General features: G+C 46.9%; 11 protein-coding genes across 11 annotated transcripts; 7 read left to right on the top strand and 4 right to left on the bottom strand.

Annotated features, from left to right (window-relative positions):
• Nucleotides 1-1,044: 1,044 nt before the first annotated feature.
• YPS3 (pepsin-like aspartic protease) lies at nt 1,045-2,298 on the top strand (the record flags this gene model as incomplete). Its single annotated transcript, XM_076687752.1, has 1 exon — nt 1,045-2,298. One exon carries the CDS (start codon nt 1,045-1,047, stop codon nt 2,296-2,298), a length of 1,254 nt encoding a protein of 417 aa, XP_076538020.1.
• A 259-nt stretch (nt 2,299-2,557) lies between these two features.
• Nucleotides 2,558-3,013, bottom strand: TOM22 (Tom22p; the record flags this gene model as incomplete). Its single annotated transcript, XM_076687751.1, has 1 exon — nt 2,558-3,013. The coding sequence occupies one exon, from the start codon at nt 3,011-3,013 to the stop codon at nt 2,558-2,560; it is 456 nt and encodes a 151-aa protein (XP_076538019.1).
• Nucleotides 3,014-3,585: 572 nt separating this feature from the next.
• TRVA0_073S00276 (uncharacterized protein) lies at nt 3,586-4,875 on the bottom strand (the record flags this gene model as incomplete). Its single annotated transcript, XM_076687750.1, has 1 exon — nt 3,586-4,875. One exon carries the CDS (start codon nt 4,873-4,875, stop codon nt 3,586-3,588), a length of 1,290 nt encoding a protein of 429 aa, XP_076538018.1.
• Nucleotides 4,876-5,677: 802 nt separating this feature from the next.
• SYN8 (syntaxin) lies at nt 5,678-6,472 on the top strand (the record flags this gene model as incomplete). The annotated part of the gene is made up of 1 exon (XM_076687749.1): nt 5,678-6,472. The coding sequence occupies one exon, from the start codon at nt 5,678-5,680 to the stop codon at nt 6,470-6,472; it is 795 nt and encodes a 264-aa protein (XP_076538017.1).
• A 772-nt stretch (nt 6,473-7,244) lies between these two features.
• Nucleotides 7,245-7,796, bottom strand: TRVA0_073S00232 (uncharacterized protein; the record flags this gene model as incomplete). The annotated part of the gene is made up of 1 exon (XM_076687748.1): nt 7,245-7,796. One exon carries the CDS (start codon nt 7,794-7,796, stop codon nt 7,245-7,247), a length of 552 nt encoding a protein of 183 aa, XP_076538016.1.
• Nucleotides 7,797-10,344: 2,548 nt separating this feature from the next.
• TRVA0_073S00210 (uncharacterized protein) lies at nt 10,345-12,783 on the top strand (the record flags this gene model as incomplete). The annotated part of the gene is made up of 1 exon (XM_076687747.1): nt 10,345-12,783. The coding sequence occupies one exon, from the start codon at nt 10,345-10,347 to the stop codon at nt 12,781-12,783; it is 2,439 nt and encodes an 812-aa protein (XP_076538015.1).
• Nucleotides 12,784-12,961: 178 nt separating this feature from the next.
• Nucleotides 12,962-14,200, top strand: TRVA0_073S00188 (uncharacterized protein; the record flags this gene model as incomplete). The annotated part of the gene is made up of 1 exon (XM_076687746.1): nt 12,962-14,200. One exon carries the CDS (start codon nt 12,962-12,964, stop codon nt 14,198-14,200), a length of 1,239 nt encoding a protein of 412 aa, XP_076538014.1.
• A 1,232-nt stretch (nt 14,201-15,432) lies between these two features.
• On the top strand, nt 15,433-17,034 carry HNM1 (Hnm1p; the record flags this gene model as incomplete). Its single annotated transcript, XM_076687745.1, has 1 exon — nt 15,433-17,034. One exon carries the CDS (start codon nt 15,433-15,435, stop codon nt 17,032-17,034), a length of 1,602 nt encoding a protein of 533 aa, XP_076538013.1.
• A 727-nt stretch (nt 17,035-17,761) lies between these two features.
• TRVA0_073S00144 (uncharacterized protein) lies at nt 17,762-18,274 on the top strand (the record flags this gene model as incomplete). The annotated part of the gene is made up of 1 exon (XM_076687744.1): nt 17,762-18,274. One exon carries the CDS (start codon nt 17,762-17,764, stop codon nt 18,272-18,274), a length of 513 nt encoding a protein of 170 aa, XP_076538012.1.
• A 248-nt stretch (nt 18,275-18,522) lies between these two features.
• TRVA0_073S00122 (uncharacterized protein) lies at nt 18,523-19,422 on the top strand (the record flags this gene model as incomplete). The annotated part of the gene is made up of 1 exon (XM_076687743.1): nt 18,523-19,422. One exon carries the CDS (start codon nt 18,523-18,525, stop codon nt 19,420-19,422), a length of 900 nt encoding a protein of 299 aa, XP_076538011.1.
• Nucleotides 19,423-19,800: 378 nt separating this feature from the next.
• DCW1 (glycoside hydrolase family 76 protein) lies at nt 19,801-21,171 on the bottom strand (the record flags this gene model as incomplete). Its single annotated transcript, XM_076687742.1, has 1 exon — nt 19,801-21,171. The coding sequence occupies one exon, from the start codon at nt 21,169-21,171 to the stop codon at nt 19,801-19,803; it is 1,371 nt and encodes a 456-aa protein (XP_076538010.1).
• Between the last annotated feature and the right edge of the window lie 1,898 nt (nt 21,172-23,069).

Here is a 23,069-nt window from a genome sequence, read left to right as displayed (position 1 = left end):
GATAATGGGTAGCTGGTGATTTCTTCATTAGACGCAAATTATATATCATATATTACAACTTTAACCGAATTCAACCCGCTTTAAAAAATGGCCCTGTGAGACATGGACGTTCAGGGGGGAGGGGCACGATTTACTGGGCCGAAGTTGACTATAGCTACACAGTGGAGCATTACAACTCTCCTGCGTTCTCCCACTCCGGCCCCCTATTGCCTCCTGCTTTAGCTCTTACATGCATTGGTGAGATATCGCTTGCTTTTTTAACCTCGTCAAAGGACTCACTGCGGCATACGCTGGCGATATCGCACAATCACCAAGGAAATAAGGAGTGTCAGTAGAGCCGTTGGAAAATGAAGTTCTAGAATAAGCTCAAACATTTGTTTTTCAATCCTTGACCGTTATATGCATTTGATAATTTTCGGTAGACACCGGCATAATCTTAAGCAGGATTATAAATCGGCATCTCGATAGGTAACGGTATAGCAATTGAACGTGCCCAGCTACGCTTGAGAGAAATTGGTATCAGAACACCTCGAGTGCGAATTTATATCTATCAATGACTTTATTTGTTAAGAGTACGACTGGGCATTAGTGGTGGTACGTAGAAAAAGGACTGATTGGATGCTTGGTACATCCAACTATGGTGCCGAGTTTGGTAATGTTAATTTCCGAATAAACGCCTAAAGCAGAGTTAGCCGTCGCCGGTTACTTGTGCTCTGGAGACAAAGGTAAACTTAGCTAACCATTTCATTGGCAAGCCGTTCTATCCTAGCGGTCAAAATCACTAGGGCAAATGTGAATTTCTATATGTGCTCCAAAAATTGTGTTCATTGGGTAACTCTCTTCATATCACCTCCCCCTCCCTCCACCTGTGAAAGACCATGATCATTTATCATCTCAATCTACTTGAGTCCAATCTCACCATGACTTCCCCCGCACTAATTAAACGGGCAACGAGGGGGCGAAATTACGGCTTGAAGATGGGGTACATATGGTCTGGTAATACCAACTCCTGCGTTCTCTAAATCTCTCTTCAAGCAAGTAAGAATGAAATTCGCTCTTCCATTGGCTCTTTCTGCAGGCGCAATCGCGCTGGCAAACGCCGAGGCAATGCCGGAAGGTGCCCTCAAACTCGACATTGAACGAGTTGCCCATCCAGTTCTTCACCGCAGAACCGTGCCTGATCTTGGCGATGAACTTCTTACTCGAAGTGCCCAGGAATTTGCTGACCGAATTGACAACCAAAAGTACTTCTACTCGACAACAGTTTCAATTGGAACTCCGCCGCAGTCGCTTAATCTGTTGCTTGATACAGGTTCTTCTGATACTTGGGTCTATTCCCCGTCAAGCAAATTCCAGGGCCAGGGCAAGCCCAAGCCCAATTCGTTTTTCGACCCTAGCAAGTCCAACTCGTTTAAATCCAATGGAACTAGCTATAAAATCCAGTATGGTATTGGTACTACCACAGGTCAATGGGGCACCGATAGCTTCAAAATTGGCGGAGCTACACTTAAGTCTTTCTCCATTGGCGTTGCAGACAGTGGAGATGTGTCACAGGGCATTATTGGCATTGGTCGCCCTGAAGCCGAGATCACTTACAAGCAGGGAGTGGTTTATAACAACCTTCCAATGGCGCTTGCTGCCCAGGGTGTTACCAACACTGCAGCCTATTCTCTCTACCTAAACGATCTCAACTCCAAGTCTGGTACCATTCTTTTTGGTGCGGTCGATCACTCAAGGTACACTGGCCAGCTCTACTCTTTTCCCATTTCTCATCCCAAGCATCTTGGTATCAAGATACAGAACATGCACTCTGATGGTCGGGCCCAGGAAGCTATGCTGCAGAAGCCAGTTACAGCCATTCTCGACTCTGGTACCTCGCTGTCGTACCTTCCTCAGGATGCTGTGGGCAACATTCACGAGTATCTTAATGCCAATCCATCATTCACTATTGGTGAGAAGTACTATTGCGACTGTAACGTCACTGCAAATCTGGTTCTCAACTTTGGCCCGACTGAGATCAAGGTGCCCAACTTCTACTTCCTCTGGCCAATTGAAACTATTGTCAATCCAGTAGTGGCCAACTTTGCCTTCCCGGCCAACTCGTGCTACATTGGCATTGAAAATTCGCAGCCAGGCATGGACTTTGCCCTCTTTGGTGACAACTTTATGCGTGCCATGTACGTCGTTTACGACCTGAAGCATAACCGGATTGCCATTGCCCAGAGTAACCTGCGAGGCGATACGTCCAAGATTGAAGTCATCAAAGACAAGATTCCTGGAGCAATTGAATCAAATTGAGGCCTGAAATATTTATCTTCTTTCCATAGGATCAATTTAATTTTTAACATTGGGTTATTAATCTCCATTCCAGTAACATCACAGCAATCTAGAAGTCGCTTCTACCCCGTATTAGGGGTTTCACTGTACGATCCCTGCCTAAACAAAACCAATGGTACTTCAACTACAGAACAATGACTTTTTGCGAATGGATTTTTTGCAGTCGTTATATACAAGGTCATGAATAATATAAAGAGTCGCGAATGGGATACAAGTAAATTTAAGCCTGTGGGGTAGCCGGTGGAGCCTGGAAACCACCCTCGGCACCTGGGGCCAAAACCTCATTAGTGGACTGGGTCAGCTTCATCTCCTTCTCCATCTCAGTAAGCTGCTGCTCGCTAACAATGGAAAGGGCAAGTGGGACGCCAAGGAGCAAAGCAGAGGTCATGGTGACCCAGAGGGCCTTGCCACTCCAGGAAATACCGGTCTGGGCCGTGTCGTAAAGGCTGGCAGCAGTAGACGAGATCTTGGATCGGTACTGTGGGGGAATAACATCTCGCAGAGCAATGATTCGATCAGCAATGCTCTCCGCCTCAAGGTCTTCGTCCTCGTCGTATTCCTCCTCAGACAATTCGCTCTCGGTGTCGGTGTAATCGGCATCGTTCTCAGCAGCGAGCTTCTCGTCCTCGAAGGCTCGCTCTGGGTTCTCTTCGCTAACTGGAGTCACTCGAACCATTTTCCTTTACCGTTTGTTATTCTTTGGGGGGCTCCTCATTTTAAAAATTTCAACTTTGGACAACCCAACTCCGGTGCTGAAATATTCGTACCTCTATTCTGACAGATACGCTGGTCCGCCAAACGTCCCCATTTCGATTTATCCTTTTTTTATGGAGCACGTTATCAATTGGATTATTTTATGAAGTTAGAAAAAGATAGCTTACCTAGATACTTCATCTTTTGGAGGAATCATATGAGTTGATCACTTGCTTGAAATCCCCAGGGATTACTTAGATGTACAGCAGGGGTTCATATTAATAGTTCGCTGACAATCCCGTAGAATGCGGTATTTCAATTCGATAGTTACTAGTCTGTGATGAATACAATATCTCCGCGAAGCGGAGCCCCAGGGGGGTTTGGGGGGACTGGTCCCCCCAATTACTACTACAGAGGAGTATTAGTACTTGTAGTACAATTGGCCAACAGAAGTTGATAATCGATGTCTAGTATTTGATTGTTATGTGAAGTCTTTCAAAACGAAACATTCGTTATACCATAGTACCGGCAGTTCAAAAAATTCAATAAATAATGCTACAGCTTAACATCCTGCCGAAACAATTCGCTAATATTCCTCGTACCCCCCGAAGTATTACTCGAGTTGGTAGATGCGTCCGAAGAAACCATATGACGGTAGGAGGCCATGGACCTTCTTTCGGTTAGTAAGAAATGCAATTGATGACGGAGGCCATTGAAGCCACTCCGAAGGTTAGCTAGCTCATCCGCAGTGCGACAATTCTCGCGCATCATGAACATGGATTGCTTCGCTTCAAAATCGCTTAGGTTTGTGGTCAGCCTATCGACATCACTGCGGAGACGCTCACACTCCATAAACATATGCAACAAATCAGCCTCGCTGAAGCTTGAGCCACCTGCTGACTCTCCAGATCGAACCACGGAAGCATTCGTATGATCAGGCGACGATGGAGACCCTGAAGTTCTATTTGACAGCATGGTAAGCCGCTCGATATGGAAGCGCAAAATCTTGTTCTCGGCCTCGAGGCCCTCTAACCGTGTATCCTGACGCTGTAGCAGCGGCATGAGCTGAACAAATGGACACGACAGGGAATGGTCTCTAAACAATTCGCTTCTCTTGCCGCTCCATGAGCAGCCGTACTTTAAAGCCGAGCATTCCACGACCATTTCAGGACAAACCTGTTCATGTTCGCTAAAGTCGGGTTTGGCAATTTCATGGCTACAGGCACTGCACTCCAAAGAAATATTGCGACAGGACTTATCTAGGTGCTCTTCGACTTCATAAGCCACAATCCTGTCACCACATCCCTTCGGGCATTCCACTTCCCTGTGAACACACAAAACTTCTTCCTCTTCTTCGTCTACGCCAGGTTCTTCGCCTTGTTCCTTTCCTTTGGAAGCTTTGACAAATCTCCTTTGGACGGTGCGGTCACACATATCGCCGTCATCATTTAACCCGCCACACAGGACTTTTACAAACCCACAGTCCTCTTTAATGTGGCTCTCTATCGTCCACTTCTTTCCCTGGAAAGTACAACCGCGGTGAGAAAACAGGCAATTCACTTCAAGCTCATTCACCAAACTGGTGATCAAAAAAGCAGCGGGCCCCATATCACTGGCTCCGCCCAGAGGGTGCCGGTCTATCGGGCACCTGAACACCTGTCCTTCGGGTGTCGCATCCAGAGCAGAGTACAGGCAGCTCTTACAGAAGGTGTGCCCGCAGGTCGTCGAGTATGGCTCTTCGAATACTAGCCGGCATATTGGGCATATGAGCTGGTCACAGGCCCCGCCGTCAGTATATTCGAGATTCCTCAGATCTATCTCTTCCACCATAGCATGCGAATCCATCGTCAAAAGGTAGAAACGTCCCAGAGATACCCCGCGTATAATAAATGGATCCGGAGATGGCCTACTTAGTCCTTCAGAAGTACTGTACTCTACTCCAAGCCGTATCCCCGGCTCGGTCCCGTAGATATGGAGGGGTATACTTGCTTGCGCACGCCGGCGTGATCCGACAAGTTGCATCATCCGACTTCACCCCACACACCGACATTTAAATGCCTCGCCGTCGTTAATACGAAAACTAGTACAGCAAGCCCCAGGGGGGGGTCTGGGGGGACTGGTCCCCCATTAGTGCTAGTAGTAGGAGCGTCTTCGAGGGCCAGCCCTCGAGCTCCCGTGGCTCCGCTTCGCGGAGGATTCGTAGCCTGGCGACAATTCCTCCGCGAAGCGGAGCCCCAGGGGGGTTTGGGGGGACTGGTCCCCCCATTAGTACTAGTAGTAGGAGTGTCTTCGAGGGCCAGCCCTCGAGCTCCCGTGGCTCCGCTTCGCGGAGGATTCGTAGCCTGGCGACAATTCCTCCGCGAAGCGGAGCCCCAGGGGATTTGGGGGACTGGTCCCCCTATTAGTATACTTTCCTGGTAGGTCTTAATTTATATTCTAAGCAAATACATTGCACGGTAGTATATACAAATTATTGTAGATATTCTTACCTCCAAAGGGGCCTGCGGCTTATCAGCACGTGACCTCAGCCGCACAGGTTGATAGGCGGCGCACCGTCCTGTGCATCCGTTCACCTTTCCAGATACAGCCCCCCGCCACTATAATACTGACCTTTCCGATAATTTTGAGATAACAGGAGAATAGAGAAATGCCAGGTACGGGGTCCAAGTTGTTGTTACTGGTCGACCAGACCCAGGTTAGCATAGAGGAAAGGAACCGGCTGATAGCGCTCAAGTTAGAGCCGTCCAAGTCCGACGATGCCGAGATTGAGCGGTCCTTGCACACGATTAGGGACGGCATGAGTTCGCTCCAGATGGAGCAGGCAAATGAGCGGAAGAAAGTTGGCGGAGATAAGAGCCGACTTGATAAAGGAGCCAAGCTGCTAGATCGGCTGATGACGGGCTATGGCAAGCTGTTGGATAACTATGGCAAAGATAGCCGGGTGAACATTGAGCATTTAGAGTATCACCCGCCCAACATGGATGATGATGAGGAAGGAGTCATTGAGAATGATGGAGGGCGTGAGGCGAGAAGGAACAAGTCTGTGCGATTCAAGGACTCGCTGGTCGACGGTGAGGGGGCTCAAGAGAGCTTCATTACCCCTTACCGGGACAACCCAGATGAGGAGGAGGAGGAATTGTCCGATAATGGCATGTACCAGCAGCAACAGCAGGCCATGAGGGAACAGGACCAGCATCTTGATAGGCTTTCACAGAGTGTCAGTCGCCAGCGGGACCTTAGTATTCAAATCGACGATGAGCTGAGCCATCACATTCGGCTGCTGGATGAGGTTGACGAGTTAACGGATAGAAGTCAGTCGCGATTAGATCAGGCGAGAAAGGGGTTGGAGGTGTTCTCACGTAAGGCTCGAGAGAACGGGTCAATGTTAACTATTGGCATTCTCCTTATTATATTTATCATCCTTGTTGCCGTTTTGAAATAGTGTATGTATTTTTACCGTGACTACCTATAATAGTGCAAGGTATTTATCTTTTTGGAATATTGCTCAACCATCTTAGTGGTTGTGGTATATCGGAAGGGTCTATTGCTGTATTTATGGTAGAACCGTTTCCTATAATCCCCTTTTTTCGGCTTATATTGTGTACCATAATTGAGTGCTTTATAGTACATTGAATGGCGGTACAATACTTGGGCTCAGCTTTCCAGTTCACCTGGCACAGTACCACCGACTGCCGTGAATATGTGCGTTGATGGAGTCTTCAATATCAACGAGAATATATTATCTCCTCACGTCCATATTACCGTTATTAACAATTTGCTATCTAGCTAGTTGTTATACCTGTTGTTATACCTGTTACGACAATCTCATCGTTACTGCATCTACAATTAGTTATCAGCGAAGTTCTATTACAAAAAAATCGCAATTGAACCTACGAGTAGCAGAGCCCCAATTAAATGATTAGTTAATTTCAAGATAATGAAGAAAGTAGCTCTAGGGCCCGGAGGGTTGGATGGATAATAAATACTTTGTTATGCCAAAACTAGACATCGCCACTAGTGTAGTGATGAAGTCCCAGATAGGGGAGTAAATTTAGATCCTGAGACTCCTTAGTTATTATAAAGCTACCGCAATTCAAAGTTTGGTATAAATACAGTTAGATTCGTCTTCATTATACAAGTATATGCATTAATATCAATAAAAAGAATAAAATAATAATAATAATAAAAATAATAAAAAAGGCGTCATAAGTCTCTTACCACCGCTGCTGAAGCTGCTGAAGCTGCTGCTGCTGCTGCTGATGCTGGTAGGCATAATAAGCAGCAGTGGAAGATGAGGAGGTAGCATTATATCTCACTGGCGATGCAGTCATAACAGGAGAAGTGACCCGGCCGCCAGTGACCGGGTCAATAATCTCCAAAGCCCGTTCCCGCCGGGCCGATCCTCGAGAAACGCCATTGAGTGAGGCGTTTCTCGAGACAGGCGAGCCTAGGTAGTAGGCGTTTGAGTTCATTAACATCATGTCATTAACATTGGTCGTTGCAGAATGGGGTGGGGTGGACGACGCCGAGGACATCCCCGAAGAGTACGAGTACGGAGAGCTTGATCCGTATATTGTCCGGGCATAGTTGATCTCCTCCTCGCTGAGGGCCGGACAAAACTCGACGTCGTCCTCAAAGTCAAACGAGCGCCCAGCATTGAACTTGACTTTTGAAACGTTCAATTGCTGGTGGTATAATGTGCTCGTCTCATGGACTGGAGACACAGAACTGCTCGTGGCCGGGTATGCTTGATAATAGTTCATCATACAAATAAATAATAAAAAATAAAAATATAATGCAAGTGAGATATAGATGCTTCGTCGCTCCTCAAGTAAGCGTTCGTAACAATGCTATTCGTAGTCGTCGTCAAAAACAAGATTGATTTTTTTTCCAAATTGTCGAATTTCAAAAGCGTAGTGAAAAAACTGAGAGAGAGAAAGTGCGCCATGTCGGGTGGGTTTAATACGCCATGCAATGCCGCTGGGGGGCGATAGTGCTACGCCCGCCCTGCAGGCTTTCTATTGGCCGGAACCCACCTTGCCGGGCGCGCGCGATGCGCGATTTTTGGAGGTGTGTGAGGGTTAGGGATCGGGCTCCGGCGTAGCCCTCAGTACGCCCGCAATTTTATTTGTATTATTTGCGCCCGGTGTGCTATGTATCAGATACGCTTATGCACGATGAGGGGGGAAAATCCCAAAGAGGACCAATGCACCCGTAACCGGGGATCGTACATCTACTACGGGGCATAGTAATACACAAGTTTAGTGGTAAAAAGGGGAAGCGGAGGCCCACCTTTCGCCACAAGGTTTGTGAAACGGCAGGGAGAGGAGGCGCAATTATCTTGCCGAAAAGCATGATTCTGTATGCGGTGGGATGACCAATGGTATTGAGAATTCGACTAACGTTATTCCCGGCTGCTGCTATCCGAATGGTTTGTTAATTGGATTGGATGCAATAGCGCGAGCGCAAGCGTAGTGGCAGTTGCCCCTTCGAGGAAGAAAAAACGCTGTTGGGGAGAGTGCAGCCCACAACATACGCTGAGCCACGCTTCAGGTGATCTCCCGCTCTCCTGCAGCCAATGTCTCAGATGTGTTGTAGATGTGTCTTGTTGACCCAGGCGGCGGAGCCGCACAAGCCGCAAGGAATATCAATCAGGAGATCTACACGGGTGGGCAGATGCAATAGATCGGAGGAAACGTTTTAATACGTGTGCTGAACGAGTACATAGAGTCAACGGTATAAACTACTAACCAGGGGAGGGGGGGACCAGACTCCTTACATAATGAATCTTCACTCCTTAAAGTGCCAACTATCCGGCTGCACATACGCATTGCAGGCTGTAATAGTTACGTGCATGAGTTGTACGGAGCAAAGTAACGGAGGCTACTCGGTTCGAGTACGCTGATAGTACTTGTAGATACATATGATCTTGGAGTAGCTCTAGTGTAACTCCGGTGCATGTGTGCCTGTTTTGTGTTGTCCCCATAGTCGGTACGTAATCCAGGCATAGGGAATTGCCGGAAGGGATAGCTCTGACGTAAAAGCGGAATTCAGCTAACCCCTATGTACCATATTACAGTGGATCTTGCGTGCTATGCACTGCACGCCACACCATGTACATAAGAGCCTGAATTGTGTGCTTGCAGGGTTTGCTTGAATTACAATATTCGTGCAGAGACTTAATGTTCAGCATTAGACCCAAATGCATCCTCGAATAATTACCCGTCATTATCCTTCCCGCATGTGCCTTGTCTATAGATTAATACAGTAATAGCAGCGTTGTATAATAGTTGGCATTACGTAGCAGTTACTGAGAATATCTGTCCAGCGGAGATATGAGAATTTCCGAGTTCCCTATCTACACATATAACAGCTAAAGCGCGTTAAGTACTTACGGTAACATCATTCTGCATTCTATAAATTCCAAATCCGCCTTATGAGCAATCACACAAGACTAAATGGATAACAATAGATAATTGCGCAATACTTCGGCTAGAGGATGATCAAGCACAGATGAGGCTCATACTGGTCTATCTAACAAAGCTACGGGTACAGTATAATTTTAGCTCTCGGCTGCAAATGGTTGATCCAATTAATAATGTAGTATCGGTACCTTCTTTCCCACTATAAGCGAGCTATCCAAGGTACTGGCGTCATTATGGTTTTTCAATACTTCATGGCCACTTTTTACTTGCGTATCTCAGCTAATACTCCTATAGTTGGTCTAGAATATTTTGACAGAAACTATTACGGAGACTGCTGGAATTGCTGGAACTACCTAGTGTAAAATATTGCGTATCTAGGAGTAATATTTAACGAGAAAAAGGAGATATAATGCATAAAAGCAATTCAAGAACACGAGCGCGTACTAAGCATATAAAGGGATACGCTCCTAATTACTATGGTTAGGACTTCTCGATCGGACGTGCCGACAGACATTCCCATGACCAAAGCCGCACGGTTACTTAACCATTAACCACACTTAGTAACTAACGTTAGAACACTGCACAGAATGCCTCAAATAAGAATTATGAGAAAAAGAGGAATACTAATACTGTAATGTCGAATTTGTGCCCCGAGCCTTTTTCGACTGTGCGTGTGTGTGTGTGGGGAGTGACCGTAGAAAGGGGAACGCGAACTTTCGCGCTGTTTACATTTTTCAAAACCAAACTCACACACACTGCAGCGACACACAACACAAAAAAAATAACCCTTTAAACCAAGAATTAATACTCGTCACACTGTATCCCGATTCCCACGCGCAGCTATTTTTGAAACGAGGGCCCAGAAACTGCGCGAGCTTCATTTTTTGCTATGGAAATCTCAGATTTGAATCTTTCCGACGCGGAATTGCGGGTCCCTCCGCGTCCGAATTTGAGGTCGACTGCTCGAAACAACGCGTCCAGATTTGAGGATCTTGAGTTCACAGAACTCAGCGATATAGATTTATTTCCAAAGGCCCCCAAGTTCTCAACTCCATACTACAGGCAACCTAGTCGGAACAACAACATTCTCTCGCCGAGGCTAGGCACTGAGGATGTCAATCGACACTTTACCGACTTTTCATTTGCCAATAGCAAACAACTGCCAGACGACTCCATCGACCACAGCATAGAGATTGGCCGTGGACTTGCTCGAAACGCTTCTGCGCGATATAACAACCGACAGACCTCCATGTCTTCCAACGGCTCTCCCAAGCCTACCAAGGTCACCGACAAGCGGGCCTCGCCAAAGAAGGTCTACATTTCAGAGATTGAGGAGAAGGCCAAGAAGAACGGCATAGTTATCCCCACAGAATACCGGGATGACGACTCGTTTTTCAAGAGCCTTAATATTCCCACGAGGAACCCGGACAGGAAGCCAAAGAGTGCTCAAGAAACGCATAAGGGCAATGCCAAGCCGAAGCCGAAGCCATCACATCCAAGCGATACGGAAAATGCTGCGATTTTGCCGGATGTAACCGGTCTGTCCTCGATTTTCTCTTCTGATACTGGTTCCACGCGGCGAAGGAACCGAGATACAGGACACAAGACTATTGTGTCCGTACCAATGGATCCAGATGACCAGGCACTGTTTACTGCATTCAATAGTTTTGAGCAGAAGATTGATCGCCTTGAAAAAGAGAAGAAAGAGCTCAATGAGAGGCTTGAAGCACTGTCGAGAGGTGGCGGAGCGGCAGCACACCTCAAAAAAATGGATGACGAACTTCGAGAGCTCAAAGAACGATATCACGAGGAAGGCGAAAGGTATGCCCAGATGGAAGCGAAAGCGCGGAAATACAAGTCCGCCATTGTTACCCTCAGGGACCGGTACTTGGCGCAAAAGCAATCTCTTAGTGATGACGAGATTGACGTGCATCAGTGGAAGGCTCAATATGACAAGCTGAAATTGCGAGCTCAGGAATTGGCGTTTGAAAAGGAGGAGGCCCTAGAACAGATTAGAGCTAAAGAGCACAGGATTTCCGAATTGGAGGGAGATACTGAGTTGCTAAAGGGCTCGACCATCAAACCCCAACAGCCGCAGCGACAGCAGCAGTCTCGAGTCAGTTTCGACGGCTCAACTGCACCCCAGTCGACATCCCGTGAGATGAGTATAGAGACCAACGATCAGCCTCAACCTCAGTCACAACCGCAGACTCCGCAACCCCAAAAGACAGTAAATGGTGAAATTATCAGTCTCTTGCTACGAACGTTAGACCAACAGACCCTTGACGATAAAGAGAGCAAGCGAAAGACAATGACGCTGCTGCAGCAGTTTGTAGACTTGGAGGAAAAAGAGCGGGAGGAACAGCTCGAAGCTGAAGCCGCCGCGGCAGAGTCGGAGAAGCACCAGGTAATTGAAGCGCTCCAGGACGCTTTGGAAAAACTTCAGTCTGCCAAGCCAGCCCCAGCCTCTGCTTTCAAAGCGAAAACCAATTTTAAGCCTTTCAAGCCTACACTCAATGATAAGACGAAGAAGCCGAAAATGACGAAGGCGAAGTCTCCGAAAAGGCGCGTAGAGATTGAGAACGAGGAAGATGTGGACGCTGATGAAAGCGAATCCGTGGACTCAGATGTTGCAGAGGCAACCGATGAGGCGAATACTGAGTCAGAAGAGGAGAGCGAAGTAGAGGTGAAGCCGCGCCGAAAGAAGAAAGCTCCCGCGAAGCGGCAGGGTTCAACTGCTGCAGACCACGGTCTGTCCATGCCAACGCTCATGAATCGAGTATTCGGCTTCGTACCACGGGAATGCGAAATCTGCCTTCGTAATGGCATATCACTTCCTTCGGCTGGTGTTTGGGGCAAAAAGCCTACCTGCCCGCATGGAAAGACATATCCTGCTAGTGGATTTTCACGGAGATATTCTTCTGACCATCATAACGAGGACGATACCGTCCGCCCATCCATGTCACCGGAAGAATCAGCCAAGATTGTTTTGGATAAGATGACTGAGGAATGGAGAGAACTCCAGGATGAGTATCTGGCGCTAACCGAAGACTATAACAGCAAGGACCCTGCTAAACAACGACGAAAACGCTCAGAACTTGCTGACCGAATAAAGATCATTATTAATGAGATGGAGAGCAAAGCGGATCAAATATACGCCATGCATGATGTCATGACCGCTGCTAATATACCCACGACGGTCAATTTGCCCCAGCCTCCGAACTTGTTCTTTGATGACCAGAGCATGGGCGACAATGATAATGATGACGCTGAGAGCCAGTTGGATAGAGAACAGTACCTGGGCAAAACTGAATGGCTGAACACTTAATTTAATATACTCCTTTTTTTTTTTACTTTGACAGTACAGGTACAATTCATTTATAGAATACGCAACGGCCTTTGGTCGTAATTTCCAAATATTTTTAGATGAAAGCTAATTATCAACGCGAGATCTATATAAATTGAACTACAGGTAATGTCGAACACTAGAAACGCACGACCTAAGCATGAAGCTCTTTGCTGGCCTATTCTCCATCCTAGCCCTGGTTCATAGCGCTCCAGCCAAGTCGCACAAAGCGCAATCGTATGAAAATATTTTAGGGTATCTTGGTACCGATGGACCGTTTCATGCACATGACGTTGAAGATTGGGTCATAGGGGCAGAGACTGGAACGTGTAGAGTGGACCAGGTACACCTACTCGCACGCCATGGAGAGAGGTTCCCGAACTTGGATAAATACATGCAGTTTGGCAATGTTATAGGGGATCTGAAGGCGAAGTTTGGGGGTACAAATAGTATTATTGGCAAAACACTGGAGGATTATGAACTTGATTTTATGCAACCTACACAACAGGGCGAATTGACTACAGTGGGTCAGTTTAGCGGAGCGTCATCTTCTTGGAAGCTAGGTACACAGTTTAAAGCACGTTATAGCGGTCTTATTGAAAAGGATAAAACTGTTGCCATCCATGCAGCAAATAGCGAGAGAGTATTAGATACAGCAAGAAACATGCTCTCAGGGTTTATTGGAAAGAGCAGAAGTAAGATAGCAGTGGTAGATGTGATGCCGGACAGGTTTGATACTCCAGCTCCAGGAAGACCAAGTCCTAGCCCAATCTGCCCTCAGTACGACCAGTTTCAGAAGCAAGCCAAGACAAAAGGTAAAGATGCCAATTTTGTTGCCGCCACTGTAACAACGATCTCAAGGCTTGTGAAGGGTGCACCTCCCACCGCGCAAGGGAACAGCATAAATGCCTTGCAGGTCTCGCAGCTTTGTGATCTATGCGCCTACGAGCTCGACGCCAGCGGTAGCTCGCCGATATGCAACATGTTCATTCCCCAAGAATGGGAGGCCAACGAGCGCTCTGCAGATTACGAATTCGTCAATGCATATGGGCCAGGTAATCCTTATGCAAAGTCTGTGGGTATCCCTTATCTGACTGAGACGTTCAAACTCCTGCAGAACAGCTCCGCAATCCCAGTCCATCTCACTTTTGTACATCATGAAACACTTGCAGCCGTACTGACAGCGTTGGAAATAGTGCCAAAGGATGCATGGTCTGCCTCTGCAATGAGCCCGATGAGTGGGCGGGTTGTCTTTGAGCGGCTGTATTGTGACAACTCTCCGGATCTTCTTCGAATTGCTATAAACAACTCCTATACCAAATTATTCTGCGGAGATATCGCTTGTAATCTTGGAGAGTTTATCGATAAATTGAACCTTGCTTACAGCCAGCAGTGTTAAGGTTTGGAGAATTTTTTTACTTTTTTGCCAAAGGAATTCGCTTGAATACACGCCCCTGCAGGCATAATTACAACCAATAAAAAACTTTTAGCATAACCCCAGGTCGTAGAGCCTTCATCAACACCAGCACTCTACAGGTAATGAATTGCACCTTGATACTAAAAAAGTTTATATTTGAGCTGGAATGCAGTAGGCATTTTCTCAACTGATTGAGTGATCGACGGTGGTACTGTCTTAAAATTTCTTTAAATGAACAGCTTACTGTATCAATATTCTCGTACACGGGTTGAAACAACTTTGCAAAAAACACCTACAGTGTACTCTATCTGGTCTTTTACTTTCGTATAGTACCATTGTATATATGATTAAACGCTTTGGGCGGCTTTGATAGATAAATGTAGGGGCTAGAATCTGCCTAATCTATGCGGTCAGCCGAATATGGTACGGCACGACTTGAATCAGGTCAATCTGCGATCCGGCAGAGATACAATAGATACACAAATGCGTATCGGAAAAAGACAGCGTAAACCCTATAATATAAACTTGTACCAAACCAATATTAGCGTCTAAGAAATTCCCCAGGACAGGAAAACAATATATCGGAATCTTAATCCCGAAAAGACACAGCTCTGTCCGATTTTGAGTCGTGTAAATGTATGTCGTATGCGCGGGCGGTTCCAACGGTCGTGAAAAAAAAAAGTCTATGATGCGCGCGCGCAGGTAGGTACTGCAACTCATCTTCGAAGCCACTGTAAAATTTCGATCTGCATACTGACTATCATCGCTAGATTTCATTGGCCTGTATCGTTCGGCATATTGCGTCTTACGCATTGCACATGGAATAGGTAGCACTGGTAGAACGGATTCAATTTTTTACACTCCCCCGAGGGGAAAATAAGATAGCTATTTAAACAGTGAAATATCACCTTCATAGCTACGTGTACCTTATAGGCTAAAATTTCCTTTTTTTTTCTTCTTCCTCACCACCCCTGAACGTGAATAGAAAGCGGTTGGTTGGTCCAAGAAGGTCTTTATAGAGCGGTACAGGTCAAAAAACTCTCTGAAAAAAGAAAGGAATCCTCTTCTACTGTTTCTGTAGCCGAAGACAAAATTCTTAGTCTATCTACCACTCAATATTCAGCCGCATCTTTCATTCATTAATATCCAGTTCAGGTTGTTATTAGACTTGAACCTATACTTTTTTGTTCTGCGTGCAATTTTTTTAAAAAATCATGGATAAGGATGCTATGAAGCTCGCAGAGATGGGCTACAAGCCTGAACTGCGGAGGAACTTTTCCATTTGGTCTGTGCTCGGTGTAGGCTTTGGCTTGACCAATTCCTGGTTCGGTATCTCGGCCTCGCTGGTCACAGGCATCTCCTCGGGTGGTCCCCTGCTTATCGTGTACGGCATTATTATTATTGCCTGCATTTCGACCTGCATTGCTATCACCCTTTCTGAACTGTCCTCTGCATTCCCCAATTCTGGCGGCCAGTATTACTGGACGACTATTTTGGCTCCACGGCGATATGCTCCATTCCTTGCTTATATGTGCGGTGCCCTCTCCTTTGCTGGTGCTATCTTCACCTCCGCCTCGGTCACTGTGGCTATTGCTACTGCTGTGGTGGGTATGTATGCACTGCAGCACCCAGGGTTTGTTCCACAGACTTGGCAGATCTTCGTTACCTATCAGTTGCTGAATCTCATTACCTTCTTCTTCAACTGCTACGGCAAGGCTCTGCCGCATATTGGTAAGGGTGCTCTTTACGTCTCGCTCTTCTCCTTCGTTACCATCTCTCTTACTGTGCTCATCTGCTCTCGGGGCCACTATCAGGACCCATCGTTTGTGTTTGTTGACTTCAATAACAACACGGGTTGGTCCTCTGCAGGCATTGCATTCATTGTCGGTCTGATTAACCCCAATTGGTCCTTCTCATGTCTCGACTGTGCAACGCATATGGCTGAGGAAGTCGCCGAGCCTGAACGAATCATCCCTATCTCGATTATGGGAACTGTTGCGATTGGTTTCGCGACTTCTTTCTGCTACGTGATTGCCATGTTCTTCTCCATCCGAAACCTTGATGCTATTCTCCAGTCGACCACGGGTGTGCCAATTCTTGATATTTTCTACCAGTCACTTGGTTCTGTGCCTGGCGCTCTTTGCCTTGAAGCGCTTATTGTTCTTACCGCTATGGGCTGCAACATTGCTTCTCACACCTGGCAAGCGAGACTTTCTTGGTCCTTCTCTCGAGACCATGGTCTTCCTGGTTCGAAGTGGTGGTCCAAGGTTGATCCAAAGCTAGGTGTGCCATTCAATGCTCACGCCATGGCCTGCACTTGGTGCGCAATTGTTGGCTGCCTTTACATGGCCTCTACCACTGCGTTCAATGCCATGGTCACGGGTTGCATCATCTTCCTTCTTCTCTCCTACCTTGTGCCAACCGCTTGTCTTCTGTGGAGAAGGCGACAGATCCCTCACGGTCCTTTCTGGCTCGGTCCCGTTGGTCTATTTGCTAATATCGTGGTAGTCCTGTGGACTATTTTCACCACAATCTTTTTCTCCTTCCCATTTGAGATGCCAGTTAACGCCGGTAACATGAACTACGTGTGCGTTGTTATAGTTGTTTACGTTGCATACTGTATTGTTTACTGGAAGCTCTGGGGTAAAAAGACTTTCAGGGTACATGACAGCCCTCTCGACCAGGAGCAGGCGGCCAACAACCTTGCAAGAGTGATGAATGAAGCTGAGGTAAACTTTTCCTCTACTTCCGCTTCGAGCGATGAAGGCGAAAAGACCTCCCCTACCCAATCGACTTCCCCAATCCAATCGGACTAATCTCCTCTTACGTTCGATTTTTTATGTGATGATTTGACGTTTGTATTTTTAGAGAAAGTGTTGTTAGATATTCATAGATTTGATTACAATGCATTTAATTTGGTGATTCTCTTGGCGTCAAAGAGACTTGGTAAAGAAGCGAGTTTCACAGCGGTAGTACCATATCCTCGTATTTCAGAGACGGGCTAACCGAATACTGTATACAACTTTGCATGGCCATCCATTTGACATCACAACTTCGTTTAAAAATCCTGCTACAAATACAGAGGCAACGCTCACCGGAGCACAGAACGGTTAAATAGTGAATACGTAGTTACATGATTTATGTACCGAAACACATTATACATATATTACCATTGATTGCAGGGAACAGACCCCTCAGATCGTTTAATAAAAATATTATAAAGCAGCGATCCCTATTTACCGTGGAGGTGAATGGTAGTGGACATTGTAAAAAATAATTATTGCATACTCAAGTACACAAACGACGCGCGATTATGGTGGTCGGATATAAGGTCTCCTGTCATGCAGACTACGTGTACTCATCACGGCAACTTCCCCTGTCGATCTTCATTCACGGTGTCGTGTAATAAGGCAAAATCAACACCAGCAGCTTCTATTTTAACTGCATGATCGAGAGGAGGGATAATGTATAAAAAGGGGTCGCGACAGCTGCCTAGTAACTACAGGAACTGTATTTTTGGTAAGAAAAGAGCTCAGGTAAATTATGAAGTTTTGCTATTCCTCTGTAATTGCATCTTTGGTCTTGGTTTCCGCACAGAACGCTGGATCGGGTGCTGGATCGGTGGAACCGACTGGTCCACTGGCAGGCACAGACCGGCTGTCACAGTTCGGCTTGATGACCATTCATTCCGGCAACACTGATGTGCATCAGCGAACTGTCGTAATTTATAACGACGGCACCTTGGGAATTGACGCATCTAAGAACATTACAAACTTCAGTGGCCATTTAAACATTGGCGAGAACACGATTTCTAGCGTGGCCAACGCCACCAAAGTGTTGGCGATCAACGAAGACAACTACCCTCAGTTTGTCGAATCCAGCGAATCGATGCAGGGAACCGGCAATTGGACGACCCAGCGAGTGCTCAAACTCGACGGTAAGCAGAGCGCTGTGGTCTGCCCTAGCAATGGCATGCGAATCGCATGGAACCTGCAAAATTCTACCACGGCTTGTGACGGCGGTATCGGAGTTGAGCTTCTCGTTGTTTCAAGCTAAATTTAAACAATACCTTTCAACAGAACTGCCCGATGTCTAAGCTTTGTGAACATAGTATATATACTCTATATATATATTATTTGTCATTCCTTTCGTCTAATATCTACTGATACCAGGTACATCGACACCGGAGGGGCCGGACCTAAATGGTGGAGTCAAATCATCACCAAAATATAGACTTGCGTAAGAGTCTTTTTAAAATCTGTCTATTATTAAGCATAGAAGCCTATTGTAATATTTTGTGATTCATGACGATATACTTTGAACGGATAGACCCACCGAACGTACCATACGAGCTCCTTCTCAATGTGGCCGAGTGCTCTGCGCGGGGCTTTCAGGAGGACGATTTGTTCTCCTTTGCCGCAGGGTCAGTCTTTCGATTCTCTGAGAAGGACTATAAAGTCATTCGCCACAGTATCCGCGACCCACGCGAACGGCTAAAAGAGCTGCAGGCACGAGCGGAGCGGTACTCGCTGTGGATCAACGGATGGGCGCGATGGCTCTACTCCAAGATGGCTGAAAGCGGGACAAACACGTTTGTACTTTGCGAAAAGACAGAAGCTGAACGAAATCCTAGAAAAGATCGCGTCGTGGGATACTCGTTATGGCACTACCCCGACTATATGACCGCTGAGCTTGATGCGAGCCTGGGGCGGACTGGGGTTTGGTGGTGGATTAAGAAGAACATTAAACTGGCGTGGTATGCGCTCCAAGACTTTTGGTACTTCACGCTCGGGTACTACCACCATCCAGTGGATAACAAACGATTCCACCAGTTCCAGAATGCTATGCACGACAAGTTCAAGCCCAATGTCACCGAGGCTGAGCTGCAGGGGCTTGATGAAGAGGCCCTCAAGTACGCCGCCTACCCGGAAGAATCTATGGTCTATCTGAGTTACTTTGCAATTGACCCTGACTACCAGGGAAAGGGGCTAGGCAAGAGGCTGATGAAGGAATCGCTAGACCATATTCCTGTGGAGTTGCCGCCGTTTGGGGGGCCACAGAAGATGTTCCTGGAGGCGTCTCCGGCCGGCAAGCCGTTGTACGAGAAGTTTGGGTTCGAGGAGAAGAACTTTATCAAGCTCAACTTTAACAACCATTCTATTGATGCTACGCTTATGTTGCTTAATCGATATTCTTATAATTAATATACCTAACAATCTCCCCCTAGTAGAGAGGTTAAAACACACTAGCTTGGAGCTATATAGGGTTTTAGGCACTTGATTCAATTGAATTATCTGATCGCTACTCAGTTCACTACTACACGTACGACCTAACAGCCCATAAACTATGGGCAGACAATTCATTCACACCCGTTTCAATTGAACTATTCATCCCTCCTTCGCCCAATTTCTTTACCACTTTAACAATGGATTATTAAGTTGAGTAGGGCTGCGAATTGAACTGTGTTATTCAATTGACCAATGATTATTCCTAAATTTGGCAAAGAAAAAGGGTGTATGCAACTTTTATATTCCTGATGTTACAACGCCATATATAAAGTATAAATAAACTAAAAAAAAAAATTAAACCATCATCCACCAGGTGGACCCAATCATACAAATCAAGACAACAGCAGTGATAACACCAGCACCGGCCTTATCCTTAGTGTAAATCTTGAGCGCAGTTGGAGTCTGCAAATTGGAAGAGCTGTTAGTACCGGCCGAACCGTCGCCTCGCGAAGTAGCACCAGTCTTCTGGCTGAGAGGACCCGGCTTGGTGTTCACCAACAGCGTATTGAGCAGGTCAAGTGCGCTGATCTGTTCGCCAAGACCGTACATGCCATCCCATCCCCCATAGAACCAATTGAGCCCGCATGTGTGCCCATCGTAACCTCCACTGCAGGATTGAGCCACGCCGACCGAGGTGTCGTTGATATAAGTCATAATCTCTTCGTTCATCGAAGGAAGAAGCTTTACGGTGAGGCCTAGGAACCGCGCGAAAATGCCCTTGAAGCACCGCTGGTCATTGTTGCACCGCCCCGACGGCTGACACGCCGCCTCGTAGAGAATGTTCCCCGGCTGGTGGAAGAAGACAGTAGCCCGGTTCCACAGCAACTCAGCCCGTGTCAGCCACTTGGTGTCGTTTGTGTGGTCGTACAGATACGCAGCTCCCGAGATGAACAGCCCATAATTATAAGTCCACTCGAGCTTGGCGATGTCGGTGCAATTCTTGGCAATGTCGGCTCCATCGTACACGGATAACGACGTATTAGCAGCCGTGCCATTCTGGATGAACCCGGATTCGATTTCCCAGTCCCACACCTTCTCGCACCACTTTACGTAGGTGCTATTGGACGTGTACCGTGCCAGTCGCGCTCCAATGTGGAAGAGGCATCCGTTGGAAACGCTGTTCTTGTAGTCGTAGCCCGTATTCCACGTGAAGATTTGCCATCTTAGGCCGCCGTTACAGTCTGCGCTGTCCCACCGCGAAGCCATGGTGTTGAACACGGCTTGGGCGAGGTAAAGCCACGAGGGCTGGCCCGGGCCCGGGTTCGAAAAGTTCTTTTCGGCCGCACCCATGACGGCGACTCCCCAGAAGCCCTGGTCATCGTTTCCCTCAGTACTCGTCTGGTTAGCGGGCATGTAGTCCCAATCCTCGCCGACTTGAAATAGTAGCGAGGATTTCACCAGGTCGTTGAAGGTGTCGTTTCCCGTGTAGAACCAGTAGTCGATGAGGGATCCCCACGCGACACCGGCTTCCCACCAGTAGTAAGGTGGCTGGAACATGCCTGGCGTGCCGCCAGAGTTGTTTCCATTGTAGTAATCAAGCATACCCTGTGCGACGAGCGCCTGGGCATTAAAGATGGACTGGGGGTCCGTGATATCGAGGTCTAGCGCCAGGACCGACGCGACAATGGCTTGGCCTACTACCAACAACCGCTTCCACGATACCATGATTAATTATTTTTTCTGGTATTCACTTTGCGTATTCAACGTGGTATTGGCTTATTTTATTCGTCACTGGTAGTTAACCTTGAAGTTTGCGCTTGTGCCTGGTGGTCTAACCAGTTTAATAATTAACGAGCGTCAGTGAGTCCTCGCTCAACTGTATCGAATGTATCTACGATGTAGACTGGAGTCCTGAAAAAGTACTGCCAAGGCGAAGCAAAGTGATGGTGTGCCTGGCAAAATGCATGTACAAAGGAATTCAGAAGGGGGTCGGCACGAAAATTTCCCCGGCTGCAGCAACACCCCTGCCAAACACTTGGAATGAGTTGCCCTCACACTTTACAGTAGTTTTGCATTACAGTGTAGTACTGCTGTAGGAGTAGCCGCATTGCATTCCTCCGTTTACATGTGGTTTTCTGCGGGCTCCGTAATGCGTCGTTGATACTTTATGCGGTGTGCCATATGCTGCTATTCTTAGTAGAGATGCATGTATATATTGAACACAGGGGTAACGAGCCGCACGAGCCGCACGAGCTAAACCCCCTTGATGCATGAGAGATCTCGAGTTAAAGAAATTAACGGAGTAGCAACTGTCTGTGCGATAAAATTGTAATGCTAGTTTATGGCTTTTTAGCTCGGGGGCTTTGTTTCCAAACGGTTGCACTTTACTTTGCGAGGTACGTGGTGTGTTTCATTGCATACCTACAGTAACATTACTGGTGCTCGAATTATTAAGAGTTGACCTATTTTGAACAAATATCTTTAGGTTTGACAAGTCGTAATTATTGTTCTTCACTGTGATGGAATATATATTTTCCGGTCTACAGTTGCTACTATTGCCGGTGCCATTTGTGCTGTAGTATGGTATACACGAATTAATACCGCTAATTGTCATTGGACTCTAATAATAGTACCGGTAATAACATAATAATAAGTTTAGTTCAAACAGTGGTATAATTCAACAGTTAACTTTATTCGTTCTTTTTTATTTCGACAAGGCATTAGCCCCGCTTTTCCGACAATTGATTGTGATGGATAGAATTTCCAGTACCATTTGGCATCCTGTGTAACCGGCGTCGGAATCTGATAGTCGGGTTCGCCCGTTTCGCCATCCCCATATCGGTTTATGATATAGCCAGTGTTAGATTTAGGGGGGGGGACTCAATTCCTTCGGCGTTTTGGAGAGGACCAGTTGAATGCTTTGGAGGATTGAATGGATTGGCGGATTGGATAGATTATTGATGGACTGGATAGGCCATTGATAGGTACAAGAATCTCCGCGAAGCGGAGCTACGGGGGTTTGGGGGCTGGCCCCCAAAGTCAATTGAAGCAGCAGAGTATTCATGAGCCGCCTTGAAGCGGTTATGGAATATTTAAGTCAGGTGTTCGTTAGATTGGATAGGATACAGTATAAGTTATTCTATTAGCAGATATAAGATATAGTACAGTTTATGCAAAAATGCTAGCACATTACTTTCGCTGCCCGTAGGCCTTAGTAGCGTAGTCACCGTTGATAACAATAACATCCTGTGGTCGGTAGTTGTTTCGGCCCGAGAAGTACTCGTCCAAGATGTTCTTGGTGCCCTCAGCGTATCGGATCTGGGCATCCAAACAAGTACCACTGATGTGTGGGGTCATAGCGTTACCAGCACCGTACTTGTTTCGCATGGTTCGCCATGGGTGGCTCTTTGGAGCTGGCTGTGGGTTCCACACATCACCACCGTAACCTCGGAGCTGACCAGACTTGAGAGCCTCGGCAACGTCCTCCTCGATGCAAATAGCACCTCGGGCAGTGTTAACCAACCAGGCGCCCCGCTTCATCTTGGAAATGAGCTCCTTGTTGAAGAGACCCTTGGTGGACTCGTGCAGTGGGCAGTTGATGGTGACAATGTCACACTGGGCAA

Source organism: Trichomonascus vanleenenianus (assembly GCF_965637985.1).
Source record: "Trichomonascus vanleenenianus strain CLIB 3782 genome assembly, contig: TRVA0_073S, whole genome shotgun sequence".
Classification (NCBI taxonomy): domain Eukaryota; kingdom Fungi; phylum Ascomycota; class Dipodascomycetes; order Dipodascales; family Trichomonascaceae; genus Blastobotrys; species Blastobotrys vanleenenianus.
Note: the sequence above shows the minus strand (reverse complement) of the source record. Positions and strands in the feature narration are given on the sequence as shown.